The sequence below is a fragment of the Ziziphus jujuba genome, chromosome 1 (assembly GCF_031755915.1).
Source record: "Ziziphus jujuba cultivar Dongzao chromosome 1, ASM3175591v1".
Taxonomy (NCBI): Eukaryota; Viridiplantae; Streptophyta; class Magnoliopsida; order Rosales; family Rhamnaceae; genus Ziziphus; species Ziziphus jujuba.
In genome coordinates this window covers 35,081,472-35,105,436 of record NC_083379.1, presented here as the reverse complement: position 1 = coordinate 35,105,436, position 23,965 = coordinate 35,081,472, and the positions used below count along the sequence as shown (strand labels likewise).

General features: G+C 34.0%; 2 protein-coding genes across 2 annotated transcripts; both read left to right on the top strand.

Moving 5' to 3' along the window:
• Positions 1-10,319: 10,319 nt before the first annotated feature.
• On the top strand, positions 10,320-11,357 carry LOC125420701 (probable disease resistance protein At4g14610). Its single transcript, XM_060813909.1, has 2 exons — positions 10,320-10,518; positions 10,591-11,357. Exons 1-2 carry the CDS (start codon positions 10,320-10,322, stop codon positions 11,355-11,357), a joined length of 966 nt encoding a protein of 321 aa, XP_060669892.1.
• Positions 11,358-15,251: 3,894 nt separating this feature from the next.
• Positions 15,252-17,444, top strand: LOC107430529 (polyubiquitin). Its single transcript, XM_016041375.4, has 2 exons — positions 15,252-15,410; positions 15,939-17,444. Exon 2 carries the CDS (start codon positions 15,939-15,941, stop codon positions 17,310-17,312), a length of 1,374 nt encoding a protein of 457 aa, XP_015896861.2. The 5' UTR covers positions 15,252-15,410; the 3' UTR covers positions 17,313-17,444.
• The last annotated feature ends 6,521 nt before the right edge of the window (positions 17,445-23,965 follow it).

The window sequence follows — 23,965 nt, the reverse complement described above, 5'->3', positions numbered from 1 at the left end:
CATGATAATGCATAGTTTTTATTGGTGAAAATTCTACATGCTTAAGTTTGTCATAATTCATATTTAATATTTTAAATTTTAAAAATTACACTTGAGCATGTTTACAAGTGAAATTTATCTATCAAATTATTTTTTTCTCTCTTATATGGTACTGTAAATAAAACAATTACCCTTTTTAACTTCTAAACATAAATCAATTTCCTTTACATTTTTCATAGATAAATTTTAAATAAAATTAAGTTATTAATAAATTAAAATTTTAAATTATAATAACTAATATAAAATTAAAAAGAAATAAAAAATGTATATTTTTATGAATAAAAATTCTTTTATATTTTTATATAATAGTTTTTTAAAACTACTTTGCAATAATAATAATAATAATAACAATAATAATAATTTGTAAAACATACAAATAGCAAATAATAATCAATAACATTAGAAATTTTATTAATAGCACATAATTATTGAATAATATAAAAAATTAAATAATCAAATAATAATAGTATAATAATTTTTTTTTTGTTTTAATAGGAAATTATAATAATAATTATTACTAATAACAACAATATTAACGAAAAAAGTAAATATTAATAATTAAAAATTAACAAAATGAAAATAAAAATATAATTATAATATGATTACGAATCATTATTTTATTTTTGTTTGTATTTTAATATATCACTATTTATTACTATAAATACAAACAATAAAAAAAGATAATATTACAATATGTAAAACTATACAGAAAAAATAATATATTACAATGCAACACTAAATATTATATGATACTTATACAAAATAGCATAGTATAAATAGCCATTTATTCCCATGAATAGCCTATAAATTGTGGAAAGCATATGAAAAAAATGTTAAATTTTTGTTACTAATAACTTAAATAACCATTTTAAGTAGAGCTAATAGAAAATTAAAAATTTGCAGTCGAGTTATTAGAAAATTTATTAAATTAAGAAGAGCTAACTTTTTATCTCGAATTTTTTGGATAAAAATGATTTGGCAAAAATAATTTGACAATTTCATAATAAATCTGTTTACAAACATATATTAAAAAAGTTAAATATTTTTTAAACTCAAAGGAAAAAAATTAAATTTTGATTTTGTTAAAATTTTATAATAAGTTAAATTAAAAATAAGTCTGATTAAAATTAAAAAAAAAAGTGTAACTAAAAAAAATGCAGCTCAACTCTCCTCTCTTATTGAAATAGAAATTAGAATAACATTGTTTTTGTTCTAATTACATTTATTTTTCATATCAATTAATTCTATTAAATATTTTTATATTTATAAACAATTTTGTGTATAAATGAAAAATGAACACTAAATATGTATAAATGAGGGATGAAACTAATTAAAAGTAAGATGAATTTAAATGAAAAAGAAAATTTTAAAAATGTATATATATATATATATTATAAGTAAAATGAATTTAAAAATATAAATGTGTGTGTGAAAGTGAGAAAAAGATGAGAGGGCCTTGGGGTAAAAATTAGAGTTTTGCACGTTTTTTAATATATTAAATATAATATAATTAATATTTGAAAGGTAAATTATAATATTATTTTTTCTCTGTTAAATTAGATAAAAATTGATAACGAAAGTGAAGATAAATGAAATTATATTAAAATTGAGGATGCTATTTGTAATTATACTAAACTTGAAGGGTTAAACTAATCTTTTTTATTTTTATTTTTTGTGCCCAACTTGCTAGCTTTTATTTTAGGGGAATTTGGTTCTTTATCCCTGTGGGCAAGGCGTGAACAAAATATACTGTCTTTTTTTTTTTTTAATCTTTTTTGTTTTACTTTTTCATATCAATTATAGTCTAAAAAAAATTTTAAAAAACAATCATATCCTTTATATTAAACTTCAATCAATTTCCATGAAAAACTCTTCTTTCACCCCACCCCACACCACGAAAAACTCTTTTAACTTTTCAATTAAAAAAATAAAAATATACATTTTTCCTATTTTTTTATCCACTTATAATATTTACTTTTTGATTCAATATAAGCACCCACCCGAGACTTAGTTTCTTCCTCACAAAGCATTAGTTTCTTCCTCACAGAGCATTATCAGGTAATTTTTTTATTTATTTATTACCGTGTGTATATATTGTGGATTTCATATTTACTTCAAATACTTGAAATTTTAAGAATATATAACATTTCTTGAGTACAATGTGATATATTTAGGAGTGTGAATTGTTTTCTTGATGTTTAAAACCGGTTAAAAATTTGAAATTTTTGAAATTTATGTTAGATTAAGGTTTTTGTATGGAAGTTATTAAAATCTAGGTTTTAGGATAGATTGACACTGGATATCAGTAGGAAATAAAGAGATGAAAAAAATAAGACCGATTTGGCCTGAAAAGGTAGCCGGAGGTGGGAGAAACGGCCGGGTTAGCATTCGGGTACGAGACCCGATTCAAGCGGGTTCGGGTCGACCCAACTAGAGGTTGAAGGAGAAGCGAGCGATGTGTCATTTTTGTGCGTGTGTAACCGACGACCTGCCGTTTTGCTAACGTCATCGATGATGTCACCTTTTTTTTTTTTTTTTTTTTGAGTTTTGGGGTTCAAAAGGAGAAAAAAATATGGAGTTGATAAAAGTTTATAATTTGGCACAAGCTTAAAAATTGAAACCGATATAAATTTATTTTGGAAGTGATAAAAAAGGTAGAATTGGTTGGATAAATAAATGTGTTTGATCAATTTTTATGTTATTTTAAGTTGTTTATACGTAGTTATATACATACATATATATACACTTTAAATGTAGATGAAAAATTAGCATCATTGGCAATTTAACTTGAAATGGTTATTTTGTATTGTTTAGAATTATATAAATTCTGTATTTGTAACTTAGGATTATGGTTATTTATATATGCATACATAATTGACTATGTGGCTAAAGGTAGATAAAAAGTTATTGATGTTGTCAAGTTACATTTATAGGTTATATTTTATAATGGCACCAAAAAGGAACTTGCAATCTCAATCAAAAAAGGGAGGTAAGAAGGTGCAAACTAAGAGACGTGGTGGCAGCATATCAGCACCCGACTCTAAGCGTTGATGAACTTTTAGGTAGCAATCTAAAGCTGAGATGGAAAGCACTAAACTTTCAGGCCATGTTCCACTCTCCTCTCTCCTATCTAAGATGGTAAGTTTTATATTCATTTATGTAGTTTGGTACGGTAAATGATAAGACATTTTTAACTATTTATTCATTAATGTGAATACTCAAGAAAAAAGTCACCCGATGACCATTGGTAATTGCCGATAGGCCATCGGGGTTTTTTTTAGTTCATTGTAGGTTGATTACTGATGGTTATATCGGTAATACCACTTTTGCAAAAATCTGAACATATATGTTTTAATATTTGCTTGAACATTATTATTATTGTCAATTTGGGGTGGACAAATAGTGTATGAATAAATTGTTGTCTTTCATTCCATTTATATAATTTATTTTGCAGGCCAGCGATGCTAAAAGGGAATGAATTTTCAAGGATGCTGATATATTTAAAGCTAAGGCACATTCTTTTGGGAACCCAATAGAAGCCAACGAAGTAATTAAAAGTGTGCTCACAGATGATCAACTGGAAAAGTATAGGAAGACATGTTTTGGACACTTACTTGAAGTGGAGAACCTTAGGTTCTCTGGTCATATAGTTCATAACCTACTTTACAGACAAGTTGTGTCCAACGATCCTCAGGTACTTGAGTTTAACTTTGACAGATATGGATTGCGGTTTACGAAATGGGAATTCACACTTATTACTGGTTTAAAGTTCTGTCGGTATCCTTCTATGAATAATATTGAGCTGAACCAATTAGTAACAGGAGTTTGCATTACAGCTGCATTATTTCAACGTTCATACCACCACTTTTGCAAGATATCATGAATGTGGTCTAGTAGTGGCAAAACGGGTTTATCTTTAGTATCAAGTAACACAGAATTCATGTTCTCTGCGATGTTAATGGTCATGATGTTGTATCTATTGCCTGGAAAATGTGATCTAGCCCACTTAGCAGGATTTGCATCCTTGAGATATTGTACAACTTCAATACTAACACCTTCTAAAATATGCATTATCAAATTCCTCAACAATATATGCTCTAGCTGCATCATTAAAAGTTAATAGAATCGCATTGATATTACCTTTAAACTTCTTAGTCTGTAAGTTTGTATCAAGATGATATGTGGAATGGCCATGTTGATTATTAGGGAAAACTGTCCGTATCGTTTTTGTAATACTCTTGTGTTTATTCGATATAAAAGCTATATTGGGATCATCACCAAACGCTTCTTTGAATCTCTCAAAAAACCATGTGTAGGTCGCATCCATCTCCTCAGGGCCTATTCTATAAGTAAGTGGATAAATTTGATTATTTCCATTCAAACATGATGCAATATATAACAAACCTCTGTATCTATTCTTCAGTGTAATTCCATCGAAAGCTACGACTCTCCGCATATGATGAAACCCTCTGATGGTAGCTCCAAGTGCCATGAAAAAATATAAAAATATATTTTGATCATCAGTTTCAATTCGAGTGAACGTGCCTAGATTCTTGCTCTTTACAATGTAACTCCATAAAGGGAGTTTTGCATATGACTCTTCAGGCATACCCCACAAACCTGATAGTGTAGCTTCCTTAGCGGCCCATGCTTTATTGTAGCTTATGTTTTCTCCATAATTAGAGTGAATGTCATGCACAATATCACGGGGATTGTATTGACGTGAGATCCCATCAAACTTTGGCTGGATGATGTCTCCGATAACTGAATTTGTTGCTTGATGATGATCCCTTTTCATGATATTTAAAGAGCAAATATGCTCATCCTGGAATAACCTAATCATGAAAGCATTTGTATTCTCACCATATATCTTGGTAGCATGCAATTGTCATTTATACATACAACCTCATATCGGACTATATCTGATTTCTTGACCTTGAATTTAACATTCCTTTATAGTGCATATAGACAAAGCTTCTTTTGTAGGTCATTCTTCCTCGAAAAGAATTGATTCCTTCGAATGATTTCATGGTCATTGACAGATGTGAAGCTATGGTTAGCCCTATGTGCAGATACAAATGATGTAGAATTCGGATTGGACTGCATATAGTTATCGATATGAGGAGAATCAAGCAAATCATTGTTCACATTACCAATTGGACTATTACCATGAGGAAAATCACCATGTCGACTATCACCAGCCGATAGTCCTGAATGTTGAGTCCAACATATGTCACGTAACCCACCTTCACTAAGATTAGTGTTGCCCTCAACGTCATTTTGTTCCTCATTTTCATAAACATGGCTCTGATATTCATTCAAGTCATTAATGTCGAAGCACTCATTGTCATGCTCTAATTCCAAAGTTTGCACATCATTTTCACAAATTTGATATTCGGTGAGTCATGGGAGAGTTTCAGGAACATGATTTTCGAATGTTGGGGACTACATATCAGCAGCGGGGGAACATATAGCTGTCTTCAAAACTTGACATGGTGGGGCACCAATCATTAATCCTGAACTTTGAGGTATGCTATTCATAACATATCCAACTTCATTATTAATGTGTGGGACCTTGGGTAACACATCAGTAATAAGTGGGGATCTATCTTGAGGACTGTGTGAAATAAAACATTATAGGTCATCATCAATTTTCACAATATATGGCTTGCATGACAAACACACATGGTATATAAACTTAAGGATCAATTGATGTTGTGTAGAATCTAGGTTGAAAGCATTGTAGATAACATCTTCTAATTCAGCCAAAGTAGAATTCCTTTTAATACGTATAATTTTCGTTCTTTGATGTTGGTACATCCATGTACCTTCAGAACATAAATTCCATGTTCCATCATAAAAAAGTAAAATAGAAATTTGTGACATTGATCACAAAATGGTTACCAATTGCAAAAAGAATAATTATTTCTTGTCACAAGCTTCAATTAATTGGCGGGGTCTTAAGAAATCCAATATTTGCTCTACTAGATTCTTACGTTGAAGGATTAATTATCATCCTGAAGTAAAATGAAGGAAAAATTACGATTGCATTTTCGATAATGTTCTTTGGAAAATGTTAAAGAAATTATGTTAACAACACCTGACAACCATAGTGGATACAAAAGCTGTAAGACTATTAGGTTTATAATACAAGGTGAAAATATAACCTAACAATAGTCAAAATTGATGCAATTTCAACAATGATTAAAAACAAAAATCAGCATAGAAGTTGGAATTTATGATAGAACCAAAACGTGAACAATATATGAAAACAAAAGCAGCAGCAATGTAATATTTGAGCAGCAGCAATGTAAGGTCCATAATATTTGAGCAGCAGTAATATAATGCAAGTATAAGGCTAAACCTGGTTTCACTACTCGGGCAAATTGTGCCTCAGATTTCTATCTCAGTTCTCAAGATGGAGGAGAAAATTTTATTTAATTTTCAATGTATGCTTTAACATGTTTCTTAATGGAAGAAGAGGGTATATCTTATAAATTCGTTAATCTTATGTTTATGTAAAGGTGTAATGTTTTTTCCAGGTGAAATATTTTGTATTACCAAAAAGGTCCAAAAATTAGCATAGAAGTTGGAATTAATGATAGAACCAAAACGTGAACAATATATGAAAACAAAAGCAGGGAAATATATATATATATATATATATATATTTATATATACATACCAATTTTCATTTACTCTGCTCCACAAACGTACATTTTAATCACTAATGAAACCTGAAATCTATGGGCTCCACAATGAAGATTTCAGTGTCTTTTTGTTATCTAGTTGTTGGCAGAACAATAACAGAGATGAAGTGAGAAAGCAGTGGTTTTGTTGAATGGTTGGTTTGCGCAAGAGGGAGACTGAAAGCTACGTAACCAGGAAAAGAAAAAAAGAGATGGAGAAACAAGGATGAAATTGAATGTGGTAGATGGGAGAGTAAGTGAGAGGGATAGAAATAAATGAGGGTAGATATCAAGAGTCAAAGAGAGAAATGATAGATGGGTAATATGTGCAGTGTTCTTTAATTCATTTAATGCTTCATTGTATACATATTTTGAGATTTAACTATAACGTGTGTTTCCGGTCAACCAACTATAATATTTATAGTGTGGGAGATATTTTGGGAGTAAATATTATCAACAACACAGTGGCCAAAATTTTTTTTTAATGATGACATACTCATTGATTCCAAATTAAGAGAATCATGACAAAAACACATTGGAAACATTAACAAATTTCCATTACAATTTTGTATCATATAAGATAGATGTAGCATGCAAATAGAAAAAGTTACAAACTGTTTTTTCTGTTGCATTATTTTTATCCTCTACAAAGGGAGTTGTAGATTGTCAATGCGATCCATATTCTACGTAAAAAATATTTGGAGGATTACACTATTTCTATGTGATAGCAAAGAAAGTCTCTTGGTTGGCCATACACATAATTAGCAGTTAGTCACATTGGCCATTGCTACTCCTAAAAAGAGACTGCACTTATATTTTTTTTGTTTGTGAACTAATCTCAAGATCAAAAATGGAATTCAAAGCCACCTCCTGGAAAGCCTCCATCAAATGTAAACGTGAACTGCTAAAGGGTTAAAACCACCACCATCACCGCCACCCATACCCATATCTTCAAGGTCTTCTCCTCTATCATAACTAGTGCGTTTTTCTCCATCACTAAGAACCTGTAAAGGATCATAACATAGTGTCAAAAATGTCAGTGGAGTTGAAGATCAAAAGCTAACGAAGATACAAGGTTGAATAGAAAAGTTACACCATTTTCAGACCTCATTTACAAATAATTAGCAAAGGCAATGCAAATTCTCTAATTTCCACTTTCAAAACTAAAAGAAGCACAACCATAATTGTCTTCTTATTTATTTATTTATAGTTTTTTCCTTCCTCTATGAGCAGACGTCATCTTAAGGTTGGGTCCCTACTATTCCCTTGTCATTTGAAGGTCCTTAGTGTCTATATAAAGCATTACTTTTGGCATTGCCATGTTTTCCATTTGTTAAATTACTATCAATGTAAAAAAGAAACCATTTGACCAACCTTGAGAGCAGAAATCTTGCAAGTGGGCTCAAATTTGTATTCGAAGGAAATTCCTTGTTCGGCTGGTTTTTCTTGTTATTGGCTTCTACGTTCACATTTTGTGTTTCTTCAGAGGCTGTCTTATCTTTCGCGAAGAGATGAGGAGCAAGATCATTCAGATCTATCAATGATGATTCTTTTGAACTACAAAGATTTTCATCTACATGAGTCTTTTGAACTAAATATCATCAGTCAGCCTTTTGAAGTGGCAAGAAAAACAGGAGTAATATAAAAAATGTGGAAGAATTTTTTGAACCTTGATAATCGCTGAAGTAACTTGCTGATAAGAACTTCACAAGATCCAGGCTTCATGCGCTCCATATTGATTAGCGAATTTGGAATTGCATGAACAATGGACCCTAATTTTGAATTCTGAACCATCAAATTGAACAGGTTTGTATGGAGTTTTAGTAATCTGAGAGATAAAACGGGACTGTTTGGCAAAAAGGCAACTAAGTAAAGAAAGCTTCATGAATGAGAAGAGATGAGCCAACTTTGGGGAAGAGTGATGAAGGAGAAGAGAAAAACGGATGAAGAAAAGAAAGAAAAAATGAAAAAAAAAAAGTATAAATATTTAATTTTGATGTAAGAATATTTTAGAATTATTGAAAAGTAAAAAAATAAAACAAAAAAGGTAAAAAAAAAAAAAAAAAAAGGATATATTTTGTTAACACCCAACCACATGGGGAAAAGGCCAAATTCTCCTTTATTTTTTTTTAAAAAAACTCGCTTTTATGGTAGCTACTAGCTATCATGATCAACCTGCAGTACTTGTGCTTATCAACTTGTCTGCATTTACCATCTCCAGACCCATTTGGATGTGGCAAACGTGTTGATCTCCAAGTTTCCCAAGAATCTTCTTCTGCTCATGGAATGAGTTTCATAACTAGGCTCTGTTACATTTCTACTTGATCATTCAAATATTGATCTTCGGTCTGTGAGTCCACGTGTGTGTCCGAGTCGTCGGACCAGGTATTTATTTATTTATTTAATAAACCCTTTTTAGCTTCCTTTTATTATTGTTTTTTTAATTCCAACTCAATCCCACTAGTCTTCTCTCTTATAAGCATATCTGATTATTTTCCAATTTTTTTGTTCACTATATTTTTCTTTTCTAAGATTATTTCACTGGTAACATATTGATCCTAGATCTGACAACAGGGTGGACCGGGAACGAGCTGGTCCTCGCCTGACACAATCAATCATTCTTTTTTTTTTTTTTTTTTTTAATTGCTGACAGATGATTTGAATTTAAGGATCATTACAGAGGGATCTCCTCCTTACTTAAATTTTCAGTTATATTTGTCTGTTAAATTTAATGATTAAATTTTATTTATAATCTATTTACTAAATGATTAGTTGTGCTTTTATTGTTGTTAAAAAAAAAAAAAAAGTGTGATGCTAACAAATATAATTGTAAAGCTTATTTTTATATGCACACTAGGGGTTTAAATTTCTATTTTCTCTTTTTGTTTTTGTGAAATTAAGTTTTTATAATTTAATATTCAACTTCTTAAATTTTATATATTTTGATTATTTGTTCCACTTATTAAAATTTTGAGCTCATTTCATGAGAGTTTCCATATATTCATCAGTGTGTCTGTGATATTTCCAACATCTGGTAATTGGGGTTGACATCATTTCCACAAGGGCCACAAGTGCTCCTGCAATCTCCATGGATCGAATCCCCTACAAAATATCAAATGCCAGCCTTTAATAGGCATCAGAAACAATTTCAATTGTCCATTTGAACAACCAAGGCCAAGTTCTCAAAGTAAATGGTAATCAAACTCCAATGTAAGAGAGTGGGAGAGAGAGGCATTGTCACCTACTAATCTACTATTCCTAAATCCTAATTTACTTAACAGGTTCTTCATGCCATAAAACGTAAAAACCTTATTAATTGAAAGGGAAAACAATGAAGCAAATGAATGACAATGGAAGTGAAGGAAATCTATTTTTTTTTTTTTTTCCCGTCTTTATTACGTTGAAAAAAGAGAGTACATAGTGTCTTTTTTTCTCCCACAAAACCAGTAAATAGAGCCCACTGCGCCAACATGTGGGCAGCCATGCCAAGCCAAGAAACAAGGCAGCCATAACATACTATCTGCTAAGCCAAGAGACAAGACACAAAAATTGGAAGAATTAAATAGTAGGAAGGAAGACAGAGAATCAAGAATGAGAGCACAAAAATTGGAAGAATTAAATAGTAGGAAGGACGACAAAGAATCAAGAATGAGAGCAGAGCTTCTTCCAGGGAAGAGGCCAAAGAAGGAAGCTCAGCTATGGTTGGCCAGGGTAGAAAAGATTAATAGTGAAATCCTAACCATACAACAAGAACTCCGAGGGAAACACTTGTCTCGTGCATGCCTTGGAAGTACTATCTTGAAAAAGACACAGCAGATAGACTAATTCTATCAAAACGGTGATTTTCTTGATGGGTTGGTAGAAACACTTCCGCATTCTGGAGACCGACTGCCAATGCCAAACACATTTCTAGTAGGTCAAGCCACTTTCAACAAAAAAATAGAAGAAATTTGGACATGCTTGATGGATGATGGAGTTAGAAAAATTGGAGTTTATGGCATGGGCTGGATTGGTAAGACAACTGCTGCAAAAACTATTAACAATCGTCTCTTAACAGAGAAAGATAAGTTTGAAAATGTAATTTGGGTAACTGTACCAGACCCTTCAAGTATTTTCAAGTTACAAGATGCAATTGCATGCAAGTTGAAGCTGGATCTTTCAGAAGAATATGGAGATGAAACGACAAGGGCAGCAAAGTTATGTGCAGAATTGAGTAAACGAAGGAGATATGTTATCATCCCTGATGATTTGTGGGAAGCATATCATCTTGAGGATGTAGGAATACCTGAGCCATCTTTGGAAAATGGATGTAAGTTAGTATTGACTACTCGATCTTATGATGTCAGTCGTCGCATGCACTGCAAGAGTATCAAAATGGAGCTTCTTTCTAAAGATGAGACATTGAAGCTGTTCCTAGACAAAGTTGGGCATGATGTTTTATGTGTTCCTAATTTGAAAGCAATTATGCCGAAGGTTGCTGAAGAATGTGCCTGTTTACCTCTACCAATCATCGCGGTAGCAGGAATTTTGAGTGGCATTGTCGATAGTGAGTGGAAGATTGCATTAGAGGAGCTAAAGATGTTTCAAAATGGCCTAATGGGACGGGAAGTGTTGTGCTTGAGAAGTTGATATTCAGTTACAACCGCTTAAGGGACGATAAACTCCAAAATTGTCTCCTTTATTGTCCAATGTATCCGAAAAGCCATGATATTGAAAAAATGGAGTTGATAGAATTTTTGATCGATGTGGGAATTACCGAGGGAATGAAAGATAGACAGTTAGAGTTTGTGAAAGGTCAGACTATGTTGAACAGGCTTGTAAATGCTTGTCTACTGGAAGATTGTACCAATGAATATGGAAAAAGGTGAGTGAGGATGCATGATCTGATAAGGGACATGGCGCTACAAATTACCAGTGTTAGTCCCCAATTTTTGGTAGAAGCTGGTGTGCTGTTAAGAGACATACCTGACGAAGAAAAGTGGACAGAGGACCTTGAAAGAGTTTCTTTGATGCATAACTATATATCCACTATTCCTCCTGGTGCAGCTCCAAGGTGTCCTAGACTTTTGACACTGATGCTAAATAACAACTTACTGGAAAGCATCTCAGATTCTTTTTTTGTTCACATGAGTGGACTCTGTGTTCTTGATCTATCTTCTACGGAAATTGAAAATCTGCCGGACTCATTTTCCAACCTGGTCAGTCTCACTGTCTTATTAATTAGAAGATGTCAGAAACTAAGGACAGTGCCATCTTTGGCGAATCTTAAGGCTCTAAGGAGACTGGAACTTTGTTATACAGGAATTACGCAAGTACCACAAGGTATGGATATGTTGGTTAATCTGAGATGTCTCAGTCTTTATGGGTGCAATATAAGGATGTTACCTCATAATATTTTACCCAAACTCTTTCATCTCCAACACCTCCGTATGGGTGCAGTATGCTCTCGCGATCACATATGTTATAATTGCTCAAATGGGATACAAGTGAGAAGAGAGGAGCGAGCAAGCTTGAAGAATCTGGATATTTTTCAAGGCATAGTATATAACATTAATGACTTTACTACGTTTGTCAGATCCTTAAAATACAAAGAACTCACCAATTATGTACTTCAAGTGGGATGTGACACATATATATATGCTGGGGCTCTTAAATATAACAAAGTCGTAATTTTGGCAAAGTTGCATATGAGTGATAGTATACCATTAGAATACCCACTTTGTCTGCCCAGGGATGTAGTCCTTATATATTAAGCATAGCCGCCTAGTTGACAGCTTATGCAATGTTGTGTCATTAAGTAGCACAACAGCCTTAAAGTCATGTACTATATCTTATTGTTGATGGGATAGAACATCTTCTCTCATCTGTTTCTTCGCGTTCCTTCTCTTTCCTTGAAAACCCCGAGGAATTGAATCTTACAAATTTGGTGAAGTTTCATGCCTTTGTTGGAAGAGAGAGAGGTGTGTCTTCACTGCTCCAGTCTTGCACCTTTTCCTCTCTTAAGAAAATCTCACTACAACTATGTCCAGATATTCGGATATTGTTTACGCCTGCACTAGCTTTTCACCTTCAAAATCTGGAAAACTTATGTGTCAAATACTGTCAACAGATGGTGGAAATAGTATCATCATATTCAGAAAAATATGAAGATGAAAATGGTGAAGTTGAAATACGAGAAGGAAATTGTGCCTCGGAGTTCATTTTCCCCAAGTTAAGGATTTTGGAATTGTGGGACGTACTGGAATTGAAGAGCATCTACAACAGTAAGAAAGCAGGGGATTTTGATTCTTTGCAACAAATTTCAATAAGTAATTGTCCCAAGCTGAGGATAGACTTTATCAGTCTCCCTATCCTTGAAGGAGAATCACACCCTCTTCCTTCTCTTCGAAAGATCAAGGTTGATGAAGAATGGTGGGATTCGCATGAATGTGACAACCCTGCTGCTAAGCATGTCCTCGAACCCTTGTGTGAGTTTTGGTAATACGACTATTGACCTATGAGAAAGCTGTTGGATGAAATGCCCGGTCACTGGTAAAGCTGCTGCCTTCTATCATTCTTGTTTTTGTTTAACAGGTTTACTGATTTCATACTTGTTTCCAATTAGTTCTGTTTTTGAAATTTTTAACTTTCAGGAGGGCTAGAAACTAAATAGAACATTCTAAGCACAGGAAAATTCTTTTGCAGGAACAGCACATTCTCCAGAAATTTTGTGACCACATCTTTTTACTCTTCATTCATGCCTGGATAGATGCCAGTATTTGGATAAATATATCACACTGTAAAAAGCACACTCAGCGTTACCCCTGGATTTGTTCTATTTCATTGCTGTTACAAACATGGCTAGTTGAAACTTTTATTTTCATAATTATATATTTGATTCTATCTTCTCATATAAAGCACAAGTACATGCTTCTTCTCTCTAAGGATGTTGAGGTCTTTTTTTTAATCTAATATATTCAGGAGTGTGCCCCATTGTAAAAAGTTCATTTAATATTGCATCATTTGGATAAGTAACGCAACCAAGTAGGGGAAATGTAATAATATTACATGGTGTGATGAGATAGAGCCTATGCTTTCTTTCTTTTTCTTGCAATTCTCCTCTTCTTCAATGCCTTGAGACGTTGTAGCTGAATAAGTTTGTGGAACTTATAGGGATTGATAAGTGGAGACAGAGATAGAAAGAGAGGTGCATCCATGCATCATCCTTAATACTACTCCCACCTTCTACATTTTCATCTGTTGGACAAATTTCAATTCATTCTTGTCCTAACATAAAGGAATTGTTCACGCTTGAATGGCTGCCTCACCTTCAGAACCTGGAAAAGAAATTGATATTTATAGTTGCGACCAGATGGAGGAACTTACATCAGCAACATGAGATCAAATTACAGGAGGAACTGATACCACCAATGTCAGTCTCCCTTAAATTGAAGTTTTTGAAACTGTGGTGCTTCTCCCAAAACTAAAGAGCTTTTGCAGCGTTGGAAAAGTGATGGTTGCTGATTCTCTGCAAGAAATTTCAATATGGAAATGTCCAATGCATGATCCAGTATTGTCACAAGTACTGTATTCCTTTAAGTGGTTTTGTAAATGAATATTTTCTCTCAATCCACAACTAGACACCAAATGAGCAAAACCCAACCCATCACCAGAAAAGCCGAAGGTATGTATGTATATATGTAAGTATTAAATATTTAATATTTCTAAAAGCTATGTTAATTTGGTGCCTTTTTTTTTATTTTGTGTTAATTTGAAAATTAATGAAATTGTTTTTGGTATTTGGCACATGATTGAAATCAATATCGAATGGATTAGTGCGCCATGTTCTTATCAGATTCGGGCTGATGCAAAAGTTAGGCAATTGAAACAGATGAACAAGGATGAGTTTATTATTAGACTACCAATTAGAAGGCAAGACCTTTTTGGGTTTAATGGCGAATGGCAGGAAACCGAGCGTACGTTGGAAGAAAATGAAATTCCTTCGATAATAATAATACAGGATGATAATTTGGTTTTGAGCGAGTATGGAATCACTGAAAGATTTGAAGTTACCTAGTTTGTAGATTGTGGTTTACCAATTCAGTTAGAAAAATAGATTATGATTTATGAGATTGTAATTCGGTACCTAAATTCATGATATTAATATGCCTATGTTAAAATCCAAAAATATTTATTTGCTTTTTTTTTTTTTTTTTTTTTAAAAAAAAAAAGGAAAGAAGTAGAGTGGGTCACATGGCTGGGTATGGCCCATGTAACCGACTTGGACTGGATCCAATTTTGGAAGGAAGAAGTCAATTTTGGAAGAAAACAGGCACAGAAATTTGCGCTGCTGACAGATTTAACCCTTTTAACGGACGTAACGGCGATCGTTGAATGACGATTATGGGCGTTTTTGGGGTTGGTATTATCCGAAAGGGACGGATGTGATAAAATATTATATTCCAAAAACTTGCCGTGCAAAACCCTCTTTCGTACTTTTCCCCAAAAAAAAAAACAAAAAAAAAAAACTCTTTCTTAACACGCGTCACGATCCTATTAGACCTCTTTTGCAAGTTAGAATCTCCGTAGTCGTGATCGAGTCGGCCATTTGGTCTTTATAAACGAAGCCCTAGAGTCTTTCATTCATCACTTATTTTGCAATTCAATTTTGGAATTCATTCTTGCCTTTCAAATTCTCTCAAGGTACCGTCTTCTTTGTTTTCCATTTTTTCTATTCTTCCTGATTTTCGTTTTTGTGTATGAAATCCGTGTTTGTTTCGTTGGAAAATCTATGTATGCAATATGGAAAAATGAATCCTTTTTTTTTTTTTTTTTTTTGCTTGTTTTCGATTTTATTAAATTATATTTAGCCTTGAGTTGATTATATATTTTTTTCTTAATTGTACGTAGATTAGTTTCTAAACCCTTAAAAAAAAAAAAGGGAATCTGGAAATTTTGCAGTTCGATTTCTTTTTGTTTTAGAAAACGGATCGATTAATATGACTATTCGTATAAAACTTCATGTTTATTATCTTGGCTTTGCTTCTTATTTGACGGATTTGGAATATTATAAATGAATTTGTTTCAGATATGATGGATGTTCCTATATCTGTTTTGAAATTCTTGAAAAAAGCCCTTTCTTTCTCTATTTCTCTATAGGAATTTTTTTATTCTAATATATATATATATATATATATATATATGTATATATTTTTTTTTGTGTTTTCATAGATGCAAATCTTCGTCAAAACCCTAACCGGCAAGACCATAACTCTCGAGGTCGAGAGTTCCGACACCATCGACAACGTCAAGGCCAAGATCCAGGACAAGGAGGGCATTCCTCCAGATCAGCAGAGGTTGATCTTCGCCGGGAAGCAGCTCGAGGACGGCCGAACCCTCGCAGATTACAACATCCAGAAGGAGTCAACCCTCCATCTGGTCCTCCGTCTCCGTGGTGGCATGCAGATCTTCGTCAAGACTCTCACCGGCAAGACCATCACTCTGGAGGTCGAGAGCTCCGACACCATCGACAACGTCAAGGCCAAGATCCAAGACAAGGAAGGCATCCCACCAGACCAGCAGAGGCTCATCTTCGCTGGCAAACAGCTCGAGGATGGGCGTACCCTCGCTGATTACAATATCCAGAAGGAGTCGACCCTCCATCTCGTCCTTCGTCTCCGTGGTGGCATGCAGATCTTCGTGAAGACCCTCACGGGGAAGACCATAACCCTCGAAGTGGAAAGCTCGGACACGATTGATAATGTCAAGGCCAAAATCCAAGACAAGGAGGGTATTCCCCCGGACCAGCAGAGGTTGATATTTGCTGGAAAGCAGCTTGAGGATGGTAGGACCCTTGCGGATTACAACATCCAGAAGGAGTCGACCCTCCATCTTGTGCTGCGTCTCAGGGGTGGCATGCAGATCTTTGTGAAGACCCTTACTGGGAAGACCATCACTTTAGAAGTGGAGAGCTCCGATACCATTGATAATGTCAAGACTAAGATTCAGGACAAGGAGGGTATTCCCCCGGACCAGCAGAGGTTGATATTTGCTGGAAAGCAGCTTGAGGATGGTAGGACCCTTGCGGATTACAACATCCAGAAGGAGTCGACCCTCCATCTTGTGCTGCGTCTCAGGGGTGGCATGCAGATCTTTGTGAAGACCCTTACTGGGAAGACCATCACTTTAGAAGTGGAGAGCTCCGATACCATTGATAATGTCAAGACTAAGATTCAGGACAAGGAGGGTATTCCCCCGGACCAGCAGAGGTTGATATTTGCTGGAAAGCAGCTTGAGGATGGTAGGACCCTTGCGGATTACAACATCCAGAAGGAGTCGACCCTCCATCTTGTGCTGCGTCTCAGGGGTGGCATGCAGATCTTTGTGAAGACCCTTACTGGGAAGACCATCACTTTAGAAGTGGAGAGCTCCGATACCATTGATAATGTCAAGACTAAGATTCAGGACAAGGAGGGTATTCCCCCGGACCAGCAGAGGTTGATATTTGCTGGAAAGCAGCTTGAGGATGGAAGGACTCTGGCTGATTACAATATTCAGAAGGAGTCCACCCTTCATCTTGTCCTCCGTCTTCGTGGTGGTTTCTAAGTGGTGCTTTGGGTACTTTTCTGGTGGTTTATGAATATTGTTAATTGAAGTTTACAACTTGTTCTGTTATCTTGGTGGCCATGAGGCCTTTAAATAAAAGTAGAAAGTTTTAGTACCTTTCTAATTAACATATTCTCATGGCTAGACTGAAGTAGTTGTTTGTTTGATTTTCTTGATTCGATGATTGATGGCATTTATTTTTTATTTATTTAATTTTTATTGCTGAAGCCAATATGGAAGCATACTGTTGGCTGTGTTCTAATCTGTTTTCGTTTTTTACTCTAATTTGTGTGCGCAGTTAGTGTTTAGTTGGCTGAAAATCTTCTGATTTGGTGTTTATATGTAGTGTGTTTCTTTACTCTTAGATGTTTCATTAAGGATGATTTATGGTGTGCTCAACCCCATAGGTTATGAATAGAGTTGGCTTATGGGGTACGGCCGCATTTTTAATTTCCAGTAAGCTCGTAGCATCAATTAAGTTGGCCGGTGGAGGAGGGGATTTAGATGGGGGTTTAGTTATCTGTTTAATATATGTATGTGGCACTTTAGTCTCATTCTAAACTGCTATTTCACTGGATCTGGTTATTAATAACTTTAGGATGATACTGGATGCCTTTTTCTTTTTTCGGTCTTTTCTCGTATTTCTCGGAAGTTTGATCCTGATAGTTTTAATCCAATCAAAGTTTCTCGGCTTTCTTATATGATGTTTGGTTTTGGAAGAATTTTCATCTCATTTTTGCGTTAGCAATCGAGCTTGAGGACACCGAAACATCTGAGGAGATGATCGATTATATATGACATTATGCTATTCACTCATTTAATATGCTCTATCTTGGTGTCTCTGTAGTGTAATGTTAATTTGGTCTTCCCGTTACGATTTTCATTGTTTTCGTTTGAGGCATTTTGGATTGTTTGTTTTTCTGATGTGGTTATTGGAGGCGTGGTTACATTTTTTTTTTTTTTTTTTTAATTTTTGGTTTTTGCTCTTGTTTTTTATAATAAATTTAGCCCTGAAATTTTTGTTTTACATCGTCATTGAATCCTTGGTTACCGAGGCATATGTTTTTTAGCAAACGTTACTGGAATTCTATGTGCTCATTATTGAGGTCACAGTGGGTTATTTGGTGAGTCGTACAGAACATATTATTATTATTATTCTTTTGGCTGATAAATTAGGATGAGTTCGGTCTTGTTCTTCATTGGAGTGATTTAGTTAGTTTTACTGCTAATTTTACCCTTAAACGTCCATATGGAGAGGATGTATAGTGCTGAACTTATGATTATAAAATTTGCAGTATAATCTATAAGAATAATAATCGATAAACGAAAGTATTTTAACTAAATAAAAATTTATTATATTTGATACAACCAAGAAAAAATAATAAAAATATTTACTTAGTTCTTGCTCTCCCTAAATTAAATGTTTTATTACCTAAAAAAAATTAATAATCCTCCTTAATTATTATGTCTGGCTGATGACTTCTTAATTTGATTTTCACTTTAATTAATCCAACTATTTGATATTTTCGCAGATATTATAACATTTATATAATATTAAATTATCAGAGGAATTTTGTTTACCCTTCAATGTAGAATTTTTGTATTTAATTTTGTTTTTGATTTTTTATACTACACTATTGAAATTTAATTTTTTAATAATTTATTTTAATTTGCTTCCAAACTTATTTTATTGATAATTTATTTATTACGAAGTCTGTAATTTTATGTTTAATTTTTTAGTATTTTATATATATTAATAATCGATTAGAAATATATTTGTATTTCTAATTTACTAATCTGAAGTTATTTTTAACAAAATTGCGCGAAATATCAGGGCTATTTAAGTAACGAGGAGAGAGACTTTTTATTTATTTAAAGGATAACTTTCATTAAAACAGAAAATCAAACGAAAGCACCAGGAGCATCAAATTATAATGAAGGAAGCAAGTATTTCCTACTCTTAACGGGAGGGCTACTCCAACTTGAACCCGCATTAGTATGTATTTTCTATCCGAGCTTGCTTTCCAGCACTTAGTTGGTCGATACAGAGCAAGTTTTGCTGATACACAAGCAACACAATTAACTTCACAATGGTATAAAACAAGTCACATTCACTACAGACAACAGCCATCTTGGAAGTTGGAATCACTGCATAGTTTGCCTGGCACCAAACCCAATTCTGAAACAAATAACAACCCTCTTCTAATCGCAAGAAGCTCTGCCGTAAGAGGTGAACACTTAACAGCTCCGCCGAAGAGGAATAGCAGTAGCAGCCATTACACGACCAATATCCCAGTCACGAATGATAACGCCTAATCCCGCCTTACCACAATCTGTTTGCAACGCCCCAACCACATAAATTTTACAGCATCCAACCACCGCTGGAGTCCAATTGGCAGCTTCACGAGGATCTGCCAGAGTAATTGGCTTTGAGATAGCCTCATGATACTCGAGATGTGAAGCTGTTAGACCATCCATGAGGACGTCATCAGATTTTAAAAAAATGACGTTCCTCCCGTGCCATAATCCCCAACTAACTAGAGAGTAAAAACTTCCTGTTGAAACTGAGATAAGCCAGAGAAAGCTTGACAACACAGCTCCTTAAAAGATGAAACCGGAACTGAACGAAGAATAGAGTAGAACTCCAACTCCTTCCAAACCTGACGTGCATGAGTGCATTCCCAGAGAGCATGTAAGACTGTTTCCTCAGCACTATTACAAATAAAACAAACTCCATTGTCTCTAATTTTCCGAAGTTCAAAGAATGGAAGCGTGGAATTTATAAAAAAGCAAGCTCGCCAAACAAGAGCCTTCACCTTATTCGGCATCTTCAATCTCCAAATAGACTTCCATACTTTAAAGCTGGCATCCAAACTTGATGAACCAAACCGAGAGCCACCACCCAAACGTCGATTCGCCCAATATCCAAGACTAAACCCTGTAACCACCCAGAGGAAGTAAAAAACAAACGCTAACCTATCTAAAATTTATTTTTTAGAAACCTAAATAAAATTATTTTCTCTATAAGAGACTTCGAACCATTGTTGGTCATAATTTCCCTTTATCGAGAAATCGAAGAATCTATGCAAGGGTTTGGCCTGGCCTCCTCATATGACACCCAATCATATGGTATCCAAATATTTTTGAACGAATAACCTTAAAACTTGGTTTTATTTATATATTTGATAGTTGTTGTTTTTATATTTTATATTTTATATTAATTTTTATACCGCTTATAAATTTCATAACTAAAAAGATGCTGCTTATAATATGCTGCATACAGGGGGAATCAATGAATATCACAGGGGAACTTTTTTTTTTTTTTTTTCTTTCCGTTGTTTTTCTTTGGTAATGATATTACAGGGGAACTTGTTGAAATAATTAAATCTCCAATGGTTGAAGGTTTGGAATATCACTTACGCGTTAATGGATGCATGAAAATACTCAAAGAAAGATTGGAAGAAATAAGCAATCGGGAGAAAAAAAGAGAGAATCAAGACTAAGACCAGAGCTTCTTCCAGGAAGGACAATGAGAAAGGTGGTTCAACTTTGGTTCAAAAAGGTTAAAAAAAACTAATGGTGAAATAAGAATCATTGGAGAAGTAGTTGAAATGTAAAATTCTTCAATCGTTCAGAGCTTGGAAAATTTTTTTATGACCAGATACAAGAAGTTGGAAAAACTACATGAAAAGGGCGCTTTGGTTAACACTTTCAGAATCCGAAGGCATATTTTCCAACAACAATATTAGGTAGAGAAACTACTTTAAAAAGAAAGAAGAAATTTGGCATGCTTGATGGATGATCAACTTAGAAAGACCAGAGTTTATGGCATGGGTGGGAATTGGTAAAACTGCTTCTATGAAGCATATAAACGATAATCTTTTAGAAAGAAGAGATAAGTTTGACTGTGCAATTTGGATAATCGTTTCAGGGGATTCCAATGCCATTGATTTACAAGAAGCAAGTACATCCAATTTAGGTACTTCAATATATAAAGATGAAACCACAAGGGCAACAAAGTTATATGCCGCACTTATGAAGAACAATAGGTTTGAGCTCATCCTGGATGATTTGTGCATGCCATCCAGAGGATGTTGGATTCCCGAGAGCCTACTTGTGAAAATGGGCACAAGTTGATATTGACAATTTGTCGACGTACGAATTGTAAAAGTGTTCGAATGGAGCTTCTAATGGAAGAGGAGGCAGTCAATTTGTTCTTGGAAATAGTTGGCCACGATGTAACTAGCGTTAGAAAAATTACATAAAAATATATAATATACGTAATAAATAGCAAGGATAGGGGACATGCAAATAAATAAATTACAAAAAATCAATAAGCTTATAAAAAATACATACAGAAAGCATAAAAATATATAATTTGAACAAATACATGATAAATGTATATATTAATAAAAATATTAATATATAATATTAAACCATTTAGGACGTAGGAATTGAATTTAGAATCTAAGGTCTGTATCTCACATAGTATCTTTAAAAAAAATTGCTCTTCTCTGCTACTGCTGCTAGTGAATTTCAAATTCAAATGTATTTGTCTCTCAATACTACGGATTAACAAAAACCTTAAAATTTTGCACTTTTGAAGCTTTTCTCTAGCGCATTTAAAATTGTCTTTCCTCCCCAACATTGAAATCCATGGCCACTAAAAGTTTTTAAATAGATATGTATAAGAAAAGTTCAAGAGCTCCTAAAAAATCTCATATTCGGAAACTAAGAATGGATGTTAATTTATAGCCATCCATGCAAAGGTGAATTCAATTGGCTAATTATGTGCAATGTCTTAATTAATTTTATAATGTTTTAATTAAATATTTCAATTAATTTTAGGGATATTGGCAGCTATGCATCCTGAATTTTTTTGGGGTTGACACATTGCATCCTAAACTATTTTTCTTGGTATTATGTACCCCAAACTTCCTTTTCTCTTGTACTGTTGGTTCTTCTGTCAAAAATGCTTAACAGAATGACCACGTGCTGTGCATGTGATCATTAAGCGAGGGTAGATCAGGTCATTTTACTATTCTCATCACGTGCCTCTTGTTTGTGTGATTAGGGATCAGAAACCAGTTTCCTCACATAGGGGTTTTTGGGCTGGAAAAGGGACTGATATTCATCTTAGAGATTTATTGAATGATCTGATTGAGTTGCATTTGATTTGAGTTAAGAGTTTGGTGAAGAAAATTTGAGCAGCGTGAACAAAATTTAGTGAGGAGTAGTTTTACGCGAACAAAAATTGAAAGAACTGAGCTCAGAAGTGAAGTTGACAGATGGAAAATGTGCAGAATGAAAGTAGCTCTGAAATTTTAAATTTTATGCTTCTTTGTTTTGGTTGTAGGTTTTTTGGCATCTTTATTTGGGATGTAGGTTTTATGCTCTGAAACCTTCATATATATGGTTTGAAAAGTGAAAATGACAGAGGGTTGTGATAGTTCTAGATCCCACATCTCATCTTTAGTAAAAACCTTGTTTGCCCCACATACGTTATGTATTAAATTGATTTGTAGCTAGGTTTGTGGGTGAGCCATGGTCCCAAATATGGATTTTCTGGGTGGGATGTGGTTCTAAGTTTGTGTTATTTTAGGAAGTTTGTATTTGTATATGTGTAAGTTGAATTAAAAAAACGATGTTAACTGCATTGTAGTTGATGTATGTATAGTACGCCTAAATTAATTATTAATACTTTAACTTTAAGAAATATGCCAAATAATGTGACTAGTAGTAAGAATGTAGTTGTTTACAACTATGTTTTATTGTCTAGCATCTATGTCACTGCATGTCTCTTTATTTATTTGTTTGTGTTTTAAAATATAACTGCAGCTACTGAGTCAGGGTACTTTACCATAAAAGCTCATTATGGTGGTGACTTCTTTGACAGAATGGGTAAGAAAACGTACTTAGGAGGGAGTGTTGGTTTTTTTGACTACTGCCATGCTGACAGTATGTGTTACTTTAGCTTTGATAAGTTTGCAAAGCTAATTGGGACCAAAGGTCAATGTTCTTACTTCTATCAGATTCCTAAGAAGAACTTAAATAATGGTTTGGTTAGGATACTAGGAGATCAGGATGCGGTAGACATGTGCAATATTGTGCCTAATAGTAGAGTTGTGGAAGTATATTTCATTCAGCAAATGGCTTTGGGGTTTTTGACCAATGAACCTCACAATTAGGAGGAGAAACTAGGTACCCAACAACCTGAACCCTAAACTGATCCACACCAATCCCAAGAATCATGTTTGGATACCATTCTCCAACCAGAAAATGATATTCCTGATTTTAACCTGCATGTTAAAGGAGGTGAAGAGAGTGATCAGGGCAATATTGGCGGCAATGATGCCCAATCGTAAAATGATTGGCCTGATTTTGACATGCATGTTGGTGGAGGTGAAGAGAGTGATCAGGGCAATGTTAGTGGCAATGAGGCCCAACCACAAAATGATCATGTTAGTGGAGGTAATAATTCTGATTTTCAGCAATCTAATTATGAGTTTTCAGATGATGAGTGATCAGGGCAATGTTGGTGGCAATGAGGCCCAACCATAAAATGATCATGTTAGTGGAGGTAATAATTCTGATTTTCAGCAATTTGATTATGAGTTATCAGATGATGATGTTATGTTTAGGGATAATGTAGA